This window comes from Prionailurus viverrinus, chromosome B3 (assembly GCF_022837055.1).
Source record: "Prionailurus viverrinus isolate Anna chromosome B3, UM_Priviv_1.0, whole genome shotgun sequence".
NCBI lineage: Eukaryota > Metazoa > Chordata > Mammalia > Carnivora > Felidae > Prionailurus > Prionailurus viverrinus.
Genome location: NC_062566.1, coordinates 96,094,656 through 96,110,330, shown reverse-complemented (window position 1 = coordinate 96,110,330; position 15,675 = coordinate 96,094,656). Strand labels below are relative to the sequence as shown.

Sequence of the window (15,675 nt, the reverse complement as noted above, 5' to 3'; positions counted from 1 at the left end):
AATTGCATAAAATGTTTCATAATATATAAACTATATATTCACATTTTAAAGCATTATTTGCTTTGAAAAGATAGGGTGAAGTGACAGTTGTGATTTTTATCATGCCTCATATATTTTGTATTTTTATATTTCCTTGACTCTAAGATGCACATTTTTTATGCTAACATTTTGGAAATCAGGATGCGTTTTCTGATCAATGGCTTGCCAGAGTTTATTCAACAATATTTTGCCTTTTAGTGGTATCTAAAAGAACAGTGTAGTGATAGCATCTTAGATTTGATGAAGAGTAAGTAGTATGTAGGCTGATGGGGAATATGGTACTGTGAACACAAGTAGTGTTGTTTTTAACAGGCTAGAAGCTGCTCTGTGGATGATTTATACTCTTTCCTTCAGACATGAATTTACTTCCAAGTCCAAGTTTGTTCAACTAATACTTAAGAAATATTCTTGAGCTAAAATTCAGGCCTTGCCTGGATTTGTGTGTGTGTGACCATACAATGTTTTTGCAAGATACTCTTAAATGCTTAACATCCAATGTTTGTTCATCCTTATTAATCTGAGGTAGTAAAAGCAGGTTACTTTTACCTAGAAGACAACAATCTAAAGTAGTTCTGAGGCATAAGCAGTATAAATGAACGTTTCAATCTTTTTGAGGTATAATGGCACAACAGTTTTAATACAACCACCAATCTTCACAAAATAATTTTAATACTTTGTGCCTGGGCTAGCAGCATCTTGCACTGTGACATTCCTATACATACATAAGCATTTTATCCAAGTACAAATGTTAAAAGCAGAGTAACTTAAGCAATTCCCTATACAAAGGTAAATAGACACTGTAGGTTATTTTTCTTCTTGAATCATTTTTGCTGCATAGTAAATTGCAATTACATGTCAGTATAATGTTACTGATCTATAGAATACACTTTGAACTGTGAGGTATGGCAACTCCCTATGAGAGAGCTAACATGTAAACCTGAATATTTTGATTTTTTTTTTTTTTAGCTGCCATGGATGGGTAAGACAAAAAAATCCAGCATTCAAAGATCCTAGAAACTTATCTTTCTAAAAATAAAATAAAATCTTTTAGTAATCTTAGTTATTTCCTATCATTTCCATATTGGAGCATGTTTGGATGGACAAAGTAAATACTGAAGTGAAGCTAAGTTTGTTATGGAATTATGGATTAAACCAGTTATAAAAAAAAAAAATCCGCCAGGTAACTGCTCATTTACTTTACATCAAGTTGAGATCCTGATATATATGTGTGTGTGTGTGTGTGTGTGTGTGTATATATATATGCATCCCAACTTTATAATTCAAGATTGCAGTTAAATACTTCTAATTCACTTGAATTACCATGGTAATTAGACAATTAGAAACCTTATATTTTCTTAAAAAGGACATGCTTAACATTTTCTGACATTACTTCTAAACTCATATGAAGCACAAAATCCCCCTCCCCCCAAAACAAATATTCTGCTGTAAAAGTTAAGTGGTTGAGAGTTGGTATCAGAAGCCAGAAGCTATCATGGTTTAACATTTCCACCATAGAGTAGATACAAATAAAGGTAACTGCTCTTTAAACACATAATAGATAAGAAATTAACATGAACTAATTAAAATTAGAAGGTAAGAATACTGCCATTCCAGTTTGAATATTTTCAATACTTGTTTCATACTTTTAACGTGGACAGTAAAGCAGTTTTCCTGCAATTTCAGTTTAAATCCTTGCCCAGATAACATATTTAATGTCTAAAATTAGGTGCTACATCACTCATACATTATTCAAATAGCCTAGAAAAAAAGTCATGATTGGTTAAATGTATTATAGGTAACTATCACAAAACATCTGTAGAAATAAAAGAATTAACAGAAATGGAACCAAACAGAAGAAAGACTAGAAGAGCTACCAGAACTAGTTGAATTTAGGTAAAACAAACTTGGGGTGTTCTTACATGAAAGAAAAATAAACTTCATGTTTTGTCCCCATTAGTACTGTACTCAAGAAGATGATAGTCCCTTTTCCTAGTGTTCAAGAGACAGTCTTTAATATACAGTGCTGGGCAGGCACTTCAGTGACAACATAAAAATTACAGTGGTTAGAAAAAGTGGAAAATTACCAGCTTTAAATTAATAAATGACCAAATCTGTATTTTTGGCCAGACTAGAGAGGATATGTGTATTTAAGAAACTAAGTTTAAAAATCTTAACTCCCTCATTTTAAAACCTAAATGTAGTATTACGAAGATTCTTTTAAGCAGAGTTTCTGCTGAATGAAGAAGCATCACAGATTATTAGGTTGCAAGAGAGGTTTTTGCTGACCTATATAGTGATCTATATACAGGAAAGCTGTGTTATCTGGCATTTTGCCAAGTGGAATTTCTGAACACAATGCAAATCTTGACTCTACTGGACTACCACACCATGACCTAATCACACAACAGAATACAAGACCACAGTGGGATTAATCATAGGCTCTTCTCAGGGTGGTAAAATAGGGGAAGAGAAAGGAATCAGAAGAATACCACCTCGGTCAATAGGAATTAACTCTTAGTTAATAAAACAATTTTAATTCATTTCCACTCTCCTGCTATGCTGGATAAAAAAAAGCTTTTTTACTGTATTATATTACATTGTAGGGAGGAAAGCAAAACAAGTAACTTGGTGTAATGGGTTACCTTGCATAGTACCTGATGGTACCAAGGGAATGTATGGAAATCATTCCCATCAGTAAAGCACCTCAAGAGAGGACTGAAAAATGAGATATAAAGGAGTTTTGTTTGTGCTACCCTAAATCAACTATAAAAAGTTAAAAACACTCCTCTCCTCCCTCATGGCATACTTAAAATAGCAAAAATGTTTTTCTTAGAACAATCTTTATATGTATAAATAAAAATATGGAGAATTAAGGATCCATAAAGTGACTTTGTTAATGCAAATTATGGGGGAAATTTGGATTAACTCAATGTAAAGAATTAAAACACTAATTTTAAATACAATGAGGTTTCCCACAAACCACTTTCCCCAATAAATGCATCTTCAAGAAAAGCTGCTATCTGAGACAGAACAACCTCACAGACTCATTAAGACAACATAAAATGAAGGAGTAAATATTTCACATTAATAACTTACTGAGGTTTCTTTAAGCCGCAGACTCTGTTTTAACTAATTTGTGGTTAAAAAGAAAAAGAAATTACAAAAGAACGTTAAAAACTTTTCACCGTTATACATACTAATTTAGAGGTCGTGAAGATTTATTTTTTTATTTTTAATTTTTTAATAATGCAAGGCACTTTTCTCTTTTGGGCTTCATTTAGAAAAAAAATAGTGCTACATTGGTTATTATATTCTATTTCGAACTATTTTGGACAGAGAAAAAATGGGGTAGGCAACTCTAAAAAGAACAAACACAACATTTGGCTGTTAAGGAAAAAAGGAAAGTCACTCAAAAGTCTAAAACTCCTTGTTTTTTAGCATCTGGTATCACCAAGCAAAACATCTTCCTCTGTTCATTATACTTTTTTTCTTTAGAATAAACAAATTACGAAGATAATAGGGATAGAAGCAATACTTGGATCATGTTAAAGTAAGAAGAGTTGGCTAATGTCATGATTCAAATATTATTAATAAGGGATAAAGAAGTTTAAAAAAATAAAAGGGTAATGAAGCTACTGAATTATACTAAAACAGGTATGTGGCAGATTTCTGCATTTGCTAATGTTTCCATAAGAGGTTCCATCATAAAAGTGAACTGTAAAATTATTTTTAAAATGTAATATATAGAACACAAAATGAATTTTTAGCAAACTTTAGGAAATTCTCGTTATAAATTACCCAGATTTTATAAACAAATCCCCCCAACTTGCATTTTGTTTAAAGTAATAACTTTATATCATACAAATAAATTTCAAGTATGAAAAGTGCATTATTGCAATAATACCTCTTTGCAAGTCCAAAATTCTTGGTTTATAATAAAACTGTAAAGTGTAAAAAAAAAAAAAAAAAAAAGAAAGAAAGAAAGGAAAAAGAAAAGAAAAAAGGAGTAAAACCATCAGTGCCATCTATTGCAGAAGTCCAACATCTTCTTAAAATGTTGCTCAACAAGTTGCAGAGAAACACGTCTGGAAGCAACATATAATTGAAAAAAAAAAAAAAAAAACTACTTGTATTTTTACCATTTTACATTATTATTGTCTCTAGTATTTTCTCCTTCCCAAATAGAAATTCACATCCTCTGTAATCTTGCTCTCGAGTCAGCCATTTTGTGCAGTTGCCACTTGCATGTTTCCAAAATCATCTTCTTCTTCATGTGTTCTCTTCAAACTGCCTAAAAATTATTGCATGAATATAACATATAATGGGAACTTAAATAAGTCCAATTGCTACAATGTTAGATCCAGTAAAAATTTCATTTTCATAAATGTAGGGATATTCACTAGAATTCCATAACTGAATTTTTAGTGAATGTTAGTAAATTCTTCTGTTACCCAAACAATTTTATATCTTCATGACAGGATATATTTCCCCTCTTGAGAATTAACTATGTCTTAGATATTACAAATAACAATCATTAATACTTATTTATTTACTTATTTATTTTGGGGGGGGGAGTGGCGGACAGATGATCCGCACTGAGAGCAGAGAGCCCGATGTGGGGCTTGAACTCACAATCTCTTGTGTGAGATCATGACCTGAGTGGAAGGCAAATGCTTAACCGACTGAGGCACCTAGGTGCCCCACAATCATTAATTTTTAAAATATCTTGAAAACAGAATTTTTAAAGAGATAATGGTACCTAAATGTTTGGTTGCCAAGTTTGTTTTTTAGGCACCATAAACCTGTGACTTCGAACATAAACTTTAAGAGATTAATTTTGTATTTTTGCAATCTTATTTTTGAGATATGATTATCTTTTTGCTTTCATAGACACTGCTGAAAATATTTTTCCAGTGAAGCTGTGGTTTGATTACCAAGAAGTCTAAAACTAAGAGAAAGGATGGGATGTCACAGAGCAGATTTTATTTTACCTACTCTTTACATCAAAGTCTGCTAGTACAGAAATTTTCCACATAGAATCAAAGTTACCCCTATATGGCCAATAGTTATAGTCAAGAAATTTGAGTCTCCATGGAGGAAAACTTAGGGGAACAATTAAAATGGTAAAGGGTCTACTGTGTTATCTGCCTAACAATGGCACAAGCTTAAAGTTATGCCCAAAAGGTTGGGCTAAATCATGGTAATAATGTTGTATCAGAGGTTGGATTGTAACATGAAACTAATGTCTCACTATAAGATCAATAAAATAATGATAGAATATCAAGGCAATGGGATAAAGAAAATATGCTAGCCATAAAGCTAAATACAGCTGGTCTAGCTGAGTTTCAGATGAAGTGCTGAACTTGGATCTAAAAGAGGTAAGAAACATCAACAACTAATGCAAGCAGAAAGTGAGGAGGTACAAATAAAGCTCTAGAGTATAGGAATTCCAAATAACTAGGGATTGGAGGAAGATTAAGTTAATCATCCTTTCTCTTGAGTAACGTGTGAACTAAGTTTTTAAGGGTAGAGAGACAATGTGATGCACTCTAGGTGGAGAAAAGAAGACACAAATGAAACCATGAGTTCAGTTTTCTGGAATGCATATATAAAGAGGAACTCTGAGAGACACCAAGATCAGAAGTGCCTTTACTTACTATGACACTCTATGTTTTCTTCTGTAGGAATAAAACCAATGAAGGCTTTTGTACAGGAAAAATACATTAGAACTATCTTTTATGAACTATCTTCTATGAAAATAAATCTGGCAAGAATGTACAGAATAAACCAAGTTAGACTTTGGATAGGAGGCCAATATGAACCTGAAATAGACTGAGATTGAGTAAAAAGGAAAGGATACAAACAAGGGTAACAAAGGTCTTAGAGAAGAAAGATAAAAGATTTTGACAGCATGCTTGGATCATTAACTTTGAAAATAATGGAGAGAATACTCTGAAAAAGGGAAGAAAGGGAGAAGGGACTGAAATATTGATGACAAGAGAAAAACTGGGGTGGCTCACATTAGTCACCCTATTTAACTTGAAACATGCTTTCACTTATTTAACCATCTTTTATTTTTAGTAAGATCATGGAGTGTACTTAAAGCCCCTTCTCCAGATCCCTCTTATTTTAATCTTTACAGCAGTTACACCACTTAAAGACTTAAACTAAAACGAAGCAGAAATGTGATCTTCTAACTAGCCTATTCTATTAACCAAGTACAGTGGTGTTTACACAGTAGAAGCTCAATATAATACATATGTATTCAGTATAAAATTAAAATTTACAATTACCTTGTTTTAATTCAATAGTCTACCCCAAGTTTTCTAAACAATTTAAATTGTTCAGTAAAACCAATAAAGAGCAAAAGGTGCTTTCTACCTTTCATACCATCATCTCTCTCCCCAACCTTCTCCAAAATGAAAAAACATCCTTACCTGTGGGTCCAGAATGAACGGATAATGACCTTTCTATCTGGAGTGGTGACATCATCTGTATGGTTAATTTTGCTAGGTAGATGGCTTCATATTCCTAAAAAAGATTTAATTAACTTGAATATACATTTAAATTCTTGGGTACCCAAAACAGTGGTTACCATGTTCATTACTGGTATTCTTATTGATACTGAAAAATCTGGTGCCATAATTGTTGTAAGAGAAATACAGGTTTAAAATTCTGACCTCATAATTTTGCATTTACTGATGAAACTATAAATCAAGTCAAGCTAATTGCTTGCACTAGGGTATCATACGTTGAACTGCTGGTGTATGTTCTCTGCCACTGGGGCATTAGCTATATGATCTCTGACTTCCTCTGTTAAAACACAAGCCTCTGCGGTGTTAATTACATGATGTCTAAGCTCCTCTGTTAAAACACACACACACACACACACACACACACACACACACACACACACACACCACAAACCCAAACAGGCAATCTCATAAAATGACTAAGAATAAAATGAAATAAAGTTCAATAAAGATAAAATGTTTTTGTAGAATATTTTATTATTTTTTTTTAATGTAACTTATTACTCCTTCCTCCCCATTACACCATAATACTGTATTTTGGAGAAGTTATTTGTTTAATATTTATTTTTGAGAGAGAGAGTGTGTGCACATGCAGGAGGGGAAGAGGCAGAGAGAGAGAGAGAGGCAGAGGATCCCAAGTAGGCTCCACACTGATAGCAGAGAGCCCAACATGGGCTCTAACTCATGAACTGTGAGATTATGACTTCAGCTGAAGTCAGATGCTCAACTGACTTAGTCACCCAGGCACCCCTTTAAAAATGAGACTAATATAAGGCATTTGATTCAAATATGTATTTGATTTTCTGATCCCTTAAAATGAATAGTCCTCTACCTCCAAACATGGAAGAATAAAGGCATTTCTATCCCTCTCCTCTGATAATAGAGAACACCTCATTTGATGAAACTAGGAAACAACCATAACCGTAAATATGAGAAGAATGAAAACTAAAGAAATAATTACCAAATAGGTCAGAATAGTGGTTACCTTTATAAAAGGAGAAAGATTGTCTGTGATTGGGAAGGGGCATCACAGGGCTTTTGAGATCCTAGCATAGGTTCAGTTTCTTGACCTAATGGTGGTTACATGAATGTGTATTTACATTTTATGCATTTTCTATATGTGTATTATATTCCACAGTAAATTAAAAAAAAAAAAAATGGAACCAGACAAGCTAGAACACAAGATGCCTGACTGCAAAAATCAGGCAGAATGGGTTACACTTCAGAGTTCTCCAAAGAAAGATGGTGTGCCTAAGATAAAACTAATAAGCCTTTAAATAGTATGCTGATCAGGAAATGTGAGTGGGCTGTGGGATGAGGTAGGGCATATCAGGGAAAATGTGAATGCCCACACATGATATTTTTGCAAGAAACAGGCTATATGATAGTAAGGTGAAGTATGAAGCCAAATATCTGATCTTAGTTAAAAATAAAACCTTAACCAATAATTCTCCAAGTCTGGCTATACCTAAAGATCACCGGAGAGGCTTCAAATACATATATAGGGGCATCTGGGTGCCTCAGTTGGGTAAGCATTCAACTTCAGCTCAGGTCATTATCTCAGGATTCATGAGTTCAAGTCCCGCATCATGCTCTGTGTTGACACCTCGGAGCCAGGAGCCTGTTTCAGATTCAGTGTCTCCTTCTCTCTCTGCTCCTCCCTTGCTTGTGCTCTGTCTCTCTGTCTGTCTCTCTCTCAAAAATAAAAAAAAAAAACTTAAATATTAAGTCTCACCCCCAGTGATTCTCACTTACTTGGTTTAGCTTAGCTTCCTCTGGGTGATTCTAACATGCATGAGGTGTTCATCAATCTAAATGAGAAAAACCTGTGACATGGGGTGGGGGGGCTCTGCTTCCTACTCCATTGAGTAGTCATACCACCAGAGAAAAATGTTGGTAAGAAAGTCTTCTAAGACAACTGGGAAAATTTAAGCTATCTGTCTTTCCCAACCACTACCCAGGTTCCTCTCCCACAACTTCACTATTGGGCAAATAGCTGATCTAAGAAGAATACTTCTAATTCAAAGATGACCTATAATCAAAAAGGAACCATTGTAGGTTTTTTAACATAAAGATGTCACAAGGGGAAAAAAGGCAACATTATAAACCAAAAGTCATATGAAGAACACAGCATGAAAATCACTCCATGGGGGCGCCTAGGTGGCTCAATCAGTTAAGTGTCTGGCTTTGGCTCAGGTCATGATCTCACTGTTTGTGGGTTTGAGTCCCATGTTGGGCTCTGTGCTGACAGCTCAGGGCCTGGAGATGGCTTCAGATTCTGTGTCTTCCTCTCTCTCTGCCCCTTCCCCACTCACGCTCTGTCTGTCTCTCTCAAAAATAAATAAAACATTAAAAAAAAAAAAAAACGAAAATCACTCCGTGAAGCAAATGAACATGATTAATTTTCCATGAACTCAATGAGAATATGACATTTCTGAAATGAATACAAAGAAGAGATAAAAGGACTCAAGGAAGAAATGTAGTAATGAAAGAGATGACATATCAACTCTCAAGGTCAATGGGTTAATAATAAACATAATAAACTCAACAAAGAGAATAGACCATACTATCCATTTCTGGCATAATATCAATTTCCTCTGTTCTCCTGGAATTGCCCAGACAGCAAATATGCTAGACTTTAGAAAACAAACAAAATCCCCCCTAATAACCCTAATTTCCCCTCCAGCTGTCATTTCTGTTTTCCCCTTCAAAGCATAATTCCTGCAATTATCTATTCTTGCTGTTCACATTCCTCTCTTCCCATTTTTCCCTGAATGCTGAGCAATTAGGCTTATCCTTTGCCTTCTGTTTGTCAAGGACACCAATAACCGCATGTTCCTAACCTAATGTTAATTCTCAGCCCTTATCTTATTTGACCTATTATCAGCCTTTGTAGGATCATTCCCTACTTCTTCAAACACTTCCTTCCCTTGACTTCTCAAACAAGCCACCCTGATTTTTTTCCTACCCCATTGGCCATTCTTTTCGATCTTTTCTGCTAATTCCTCATCTCCCCACCCTCTACATGTTGGAGTGCATCAGGGTTGTTTTGGAACTTCTTCTCTATCTACATTCCCGTAGTGATCTCACCCAGTCTCAGGGCTTTCATTGGCATCTATATAATACTAATTAGATATATGGTTCTTTCCCCTGAAGTCTGGACTTTGATGTGTATAACTGCCTACCGCCTAAAAGCCCTCTCAACCTTAATGTAACCAAAACCGAACTTGATTTTATTCCCCTTAAATCTTCTCATGCAGTTTCTTTCATATCTTCCATAAAGGCTTAGATTCCTCTTAATCTTCTCTCTTCACATCCAATCCATCAGCAAATCCTGTCAGCTATACTGTCAAATCCACAATGTGATCTCTTCTCACCTCTTCCCTTGCTACCACTTTTGTCCAAACTAATATTTCTTTTGAATGTAGGGATTTAGGAGGTAAGGGCAGAAGCAAGTATTCCTAATACCCATTAGAATGCTATTGCAATAATGCAGTCAAAGGAAAATTAAGGGAACAAGCCATGCAGATGTTTGGGGGAAAGCATTCTAGGTGGGGGGAATAAGGGCAAGTGCCTTGAGATGAGAACATGCATAGTATTTTCAAGGAATTGTGAGAAGGTCAATGTGACTGGAACATACATAGTAAGCAAATGAGATAGTAGGAGATTAGAACTGAAAGGTAAAGGACTGCAAGTGTAAGGCTATAAAAGTCATTGTAAATAAGGCCTGTGGCTTTTATTTTAAGTGGAGGGATAACCTGTAATAAGATTCTGGCTATTCTGCTGAGTAAACTGTGTTGAATATAGGATACTGTAAATTTCATAAGAAATACATATATTCTACAAAAAGAAAGATATAAAAAAAAATTTTTTTAAACGTTTATTTTTGAGAGACAGAGACTGAGTGAGTGCGAGCAGAGGAGGGGCAGAGAGAGAGGGAAACACAGAATCCAAAGCAGGCTCCAGGCTCGAAGCTGTCAGCACAGAGGCCGATGCAGGGCTCAAACTCACAAACAGCGAGATCATGACATGAGCTGAATGAAGTCGGATGCTTAACCGACTGAACCACCCAGGTGCCCCCAAAAAGAAAACTTTAAAACACTAGAGGACATAAAAATTGATTTGAATAAATGGAATATATTCTTAGAGACAAAGACTAAAAATGTAAGGTATCAATTCTTTCTGAACTGTAAACATAGTTATAAAATAAAAAATATAGAGCTCTTTTCAGTAAAGTTCACACACACAATGTTAAAACCTTGCCAGGAAAATTCTAGAAAGAACATTAATGAGGGAATCTTGAGCTATAACATAACTGACTTATATAATATCATAGTATTTAAAATTGTTTGATACAATTGCAGCAGTAAGCAGAGCAATGGAATAGAACACAAAGTCCAGAAATAGGCCCAAATATAGATAAGAGTTCAGTATATAATAAAAATAGCATTTCAACTCAGTTGGCTAAAAATAGGTTCCTTAATATATAAAGAGCTCTTATAAACCAATGAGAAAAATATCAATAATCTGATAGAAGATGGGCAAACCACTGGAGTTGCCACTTTTACCACCATGATGACAATGATCAGAAAAATCTGATAAAATATTTTTGGCTATTGGTACTGAATGTGATATTGGGAAAAAGGTACTTCTAGTTTCCTGGTGGCTTACATTATTTAAGCCTTTTAAAAGACTACGTGATAACATCAAATTTCAAATGCCTCTGACCCAACAATTCCTCTCTCTATATATGTATATATCTTATAGGCATATTCACACATGTAAACAAAGATGTACCTACCAGGATACTTTTCCCAATATTGTTCATAATCATGAAAGACTAGAAACAATCTAAAGGTTTATGTATAAGGAATTAATAATATAAAGTTATGATGCATATATACATATAAAAATGCTGGTACAATTGTATATATATTGTTGAATTTTAACCATAAGTATATATAATACCATAAGTATATATTACTTTTTTAAATAAAAACATCAATTTAAAAAGACAACGTTTTTACACAACAGGGTTAAAAGGCAAAAAAACTTATTTACTCCTGCATAACTGGATGGAATGAGTAAGAAGACATCCTTTAATCCATAATTTTCCTTTTTGGAAAAAATTAAATAAACTAGTTTAATCAGATACCTCACAGGTTTATCTTACTGTCTTTTTAGTTCATCTTCTAGGCACCAACAAAATTTGAAACATGGAAAAAATAAGGCCTATAAAATAGAAAATAAAATATAAAAGCTTCTATACATAGTATACTTAGAATCAAAACTCTTGTCTCTGTGTACAATCAAAATAGAGGGAAAAAAATGAAATTTCTAACAATTATTTTATCTTACATTTAACAATGTGCCTTTAACCCTTTTTTCACAGTAATAGCAGCTTTTAAGAAAATACTTTTGAGTGGCGCCTGGGTGGCTCAGTTGGTTAAGCATCCGACTTTGGCTCAGGTCATGGTCTCATGGTTTGTGAGTTTGAGCCCAGTAATGGGCTCTGCACTGACACTGTGGACTCTGCTTGGGATTTTCTCTTTCCCTCGCTTTCTCTTAAAATAAATAAATTAAAAAAAAAAAAAGAAAAGAAAAAAGAAAAAACTTTTAACTGGAAATGTAGACTTGAATAAAAAATCAAATTAGGGGGTACCTGGTTGGGTCAGTTAGAGGAGCATGCAACTCTTGATCTCGGGGCCCTGAATTCAAGCCCCATGTTAGGTGTAGAGATTATATTTAAAATAAATTTAAAAAGTTAAAAAATAATAATAAAATTAAATAAATAATTAGATTATGGCAATTTTTAGGTATTTAAAGTAAATTCTACATTTAATCTACATGGATGTAAGAAAATGAATTATCCTATTTTCTGATACCTTAAAGAGGAAGAAGAGAAAAGTTACCTGAAGTTGATGGACAAATCCAGCATTAGGATTAATACAAAATCTTCTTTCTTGAACATAAGCAAATGCATCTCTGAAAACAAAAAAAGAAAACTAAGGTGATGTTATTATTTCATGAATAATCTCACTTTTTTCATAATTTACCTAAAATAAGAACTTATCCCAAAAATTTACCTAAAACAGGAAATCATATACAGCTTTTACTACAGAGAGGTGGAGATGTAGAGGAAAAATCGACAGCATGGTCAGATGAAATATCACAATCCCGCTTATTTACCAGCTTGTGTTCTAAGGGAAGCTGCTCAACTTTCTAAACTTTATTTTTCTCATCTGTAAATTAGGGATTATAATAATTCCTATCTTGATAGGCTACTGTGAAGATGGAAGATATAAGTGTAAAGCACCTTTGTAGAGCATCTATCACACAGTACATGCTCAAAATATTACCATTGTTTAAACAAGGAGAACTATATCTACTCTCTTGTGTTGTTGTAAGGCTTAAATGAGATAAAAGAGCCTAGAATAGAATAGTACCTGCCACAGACCCAATGTATGGAAGCTATTTTCACCATTATTATTATTATTACTGACAAGACACCAAATAATAAAGAGAATATATAAAACATAACATCTAGCCAGCATTTATCTTTTTCAATTAAATAAATGAAGGATTTGTATTCAAATAATATTAAGAATTGACACTTTAGAGAGACAGAGTGAGAGTGTGCGAGCAGGTGGGGGGAGAGGCAGAGGAAGAGGAAAAGAGAGAATCTTAAGTAGGCTCCATGCCCAGTGCAGAGCCCAATGTGGGCTTCGAACTCACAACCCTGAGATCATGACTGAGCCAAAATCAAGAGTGGAACACTCGACCAACTGAGCCACCCAGGTATCCCTAGGAACTGACACTTTTAAGAAATTTAAACACAAAGGATACCAAACAAATTAAACAAGCATTTGAATGTCTAGTATGTGTTAGTCATGTGGATCCAAGGCTGAATACAGCTCAAATGAAGAAACTAACAGAGAACATGATACAATGATGGATAAGTTGATACAGGCATATCACACTAAGTTTCACTGGCCATGTTAAAAATTATTAAGGATCAGAAACCTTTGAGAGCTTTTTGGGGGTATGGTGATTATATGACCAGATTTATCTTTTGAAAAGTTCACTCCTACTGTAGTGCAGAAAAAAACGGACTGGAGAAACAAAAGGATACATAAAACCACTAAGAAGGCTACCATTGGAAGAGTCCAGGAAAGACATGATTGGAGCTTGGATTGAAGATTAAATGATGATGAAGAGAAAGATAAAGTGACAGATTCAAGGTATATTTTAGGACATAAAACAGGTTGGTAAAGGGTCAGTTTAGGAGGTAAGGAGTGAATGACAAGGAGGTGTCAATGATTACAAGATTTCTAACATGTACAAGACACACTAAGAACAGGAAACACTGTACATTGACCAGTTTTTTCTTTTGTTCTGGGGCACTCTCTCTCTTTTATCTAGGTAGTATGCTTGGAAAAGTTGATTCTGGATAAGAAAGACTACACTGAATATGAACAGAAGATGAAACAGTGCCTAGGTAATTTTTCACCCAACTATTGTTAAAGGAAAACGTAATAAATTAGCCTTTTATAATTTTTTTTAACGTTTATTTTTGAGAGAGAGAGAGAGAAAGAGAAACAGAGTATGAGTGGGGGAGAGGCAGAGAGAGAGGGACACACAGAATCTGAAGCAGGCTACAGGCTCTGAGCTGTCAGCACAGAGCCCGACGCAGGGCTCGAACTCATGGACTGTGAGATCATGACCTGAGACGAAGTCGGACGCTTAACCAACTGAGTCACCCAGATGCCCCTAGATTAGCCTTTTAAACAAGGGAAGCAATAAACATCTGTGTGTACGAGTTTGTGTGTGTGTGTGTGTGTGTGTGTGACTAAGTTTTTAAACTCAGACTGAACAATTCTCTAGTAGTAAATAATTACTTTTCCAAGGGTTATTTCCAACTGTAACTATCATGGCTTCTTAAAATAACATTTAGCACTAGTTCCCTAAAACCACAAAATATTAGCCTAAAGTATATCTACACAAGGTAGACAAGCTACAAAGGTTAAACGACTAAGCATGGAATATAAGAACCTGCCTAATCAAACATGACTAGATGACAAAATGAAGAGAATATCAACTTCAAACTCCCAAACTGTTTCCATTAAGCTTCATTTTAATGAGAATTTAAATTGGCTAGGTTTCAGAGTGCTTTCTTACCTGTACTTCATTCCAAATGTTTCCATAATGTATGCAATAACAAAGGCAGCACTGAAGAGGGGGAAAAAATTTTAGAAAAAAATAGAAAACACAACTCATTAATTAAATGCTAGAAAAAAAAGATAATCTCTAACTTCATACCTCCTGGAGATCCCTGCATTTCCATGGACAAGAACTTTTCCTGAAAAACAAGAAATAATTACTCTGACAAAATATATATATATCTAATTCAGCAACTAAAATATATTGAAACCATGTACTATACCATAGTAAGATAAATCCTTTCTTAAACGTTTTATGTTTTATACATACCATTTAGATACTTATTAACTTTCAAGTTTTACAATTTATATTACCTGTAGACTTTGAAATTAAAGACATTTAAAGCTGACCCAGAATTCAAAAATGGTTGTATAGGGTTACTTAAGAAAGCCTATCCAAATGAAACAAGGAGTTGGGAAAAAACAAATTTGGGAATAGTCTATTACATACAATTCCAACTTCCATACCCTTCATTTAAGACAAGTGGTAACTAAAAAATTAACTGTAACACATAATCTCCTGAAAATAAACACTGGCTACATAAAGAAATTACTGTTTACCTCCAGTCTGTAAGCTTCCATCAATAAATTCTTTAGTCTGAAGGCAAAAGACATGTGTTTTAATAAAACATCTGGAGTAATATAAGCATAAAATACACAGAATAAAAAAATTATTGAAAAAAAATTCCAGCTAATTTATATGAATACAAATCACCTTAATTCAAGAATTTCCAAAATACTACAAATGTGACTATTATAATTTTTTAAAATTATACAGGACCTAAAATTTAATTTGAATTTAATAAATTCAAGGTGTGATTTCTCAGATATTTAGCGATCATAAAATGGTTTTAATAATAAATTTTCTTTAAATATAATCCCAC

General features: G+C 34.0%; 1 protein-coding gene across 3 annotated transcripts in view; it reads right to left on the bottom strand.

The window, feature by feature from the left end:
- Positions 1-646: 646 nt before the first annotated feature.
- STYX (serine/threonine/tyrosine interacting protein) overlaps positions 647-15,675 on the bottom strand; it is a 38,173-nt gene continuing 23,144 nt past the window's right edge. For 2 of the 3 annotated variants that reach the window (XM_047863903.1, XM_047863904.1), the window contains 6 exons: positions 15,353-15,389; positions 14,892-14,931; positions 14,751-14,801; positions 12,485-12,557; positions 6,477-6,570; positions 647-4,330 (listed from right to left, as the gene is read on the bottom strand). In XM_047863903.1, the coding sequence (XP_047719859.1) occupies positions 4,257-4,330; positions 6,477-6,570; positions 12,485-12,557; positions 14,751-14,801; positions 14,892-14,931; positions 15,353-15,389 (369 nt within the window). In that variant the 3' untranslated portion in view covers positions 647-4,256. The remainder of the gene's footprint in view (positions 4,331-6,476; positions 6,571-12,484; positions 12,558-14,750; positions 14,802-14,891; positions 14,932-15,352; positions 15,390-15,675) is intronic. The other variant, XM_047863905.1, reaches the window with a different exon arrangement.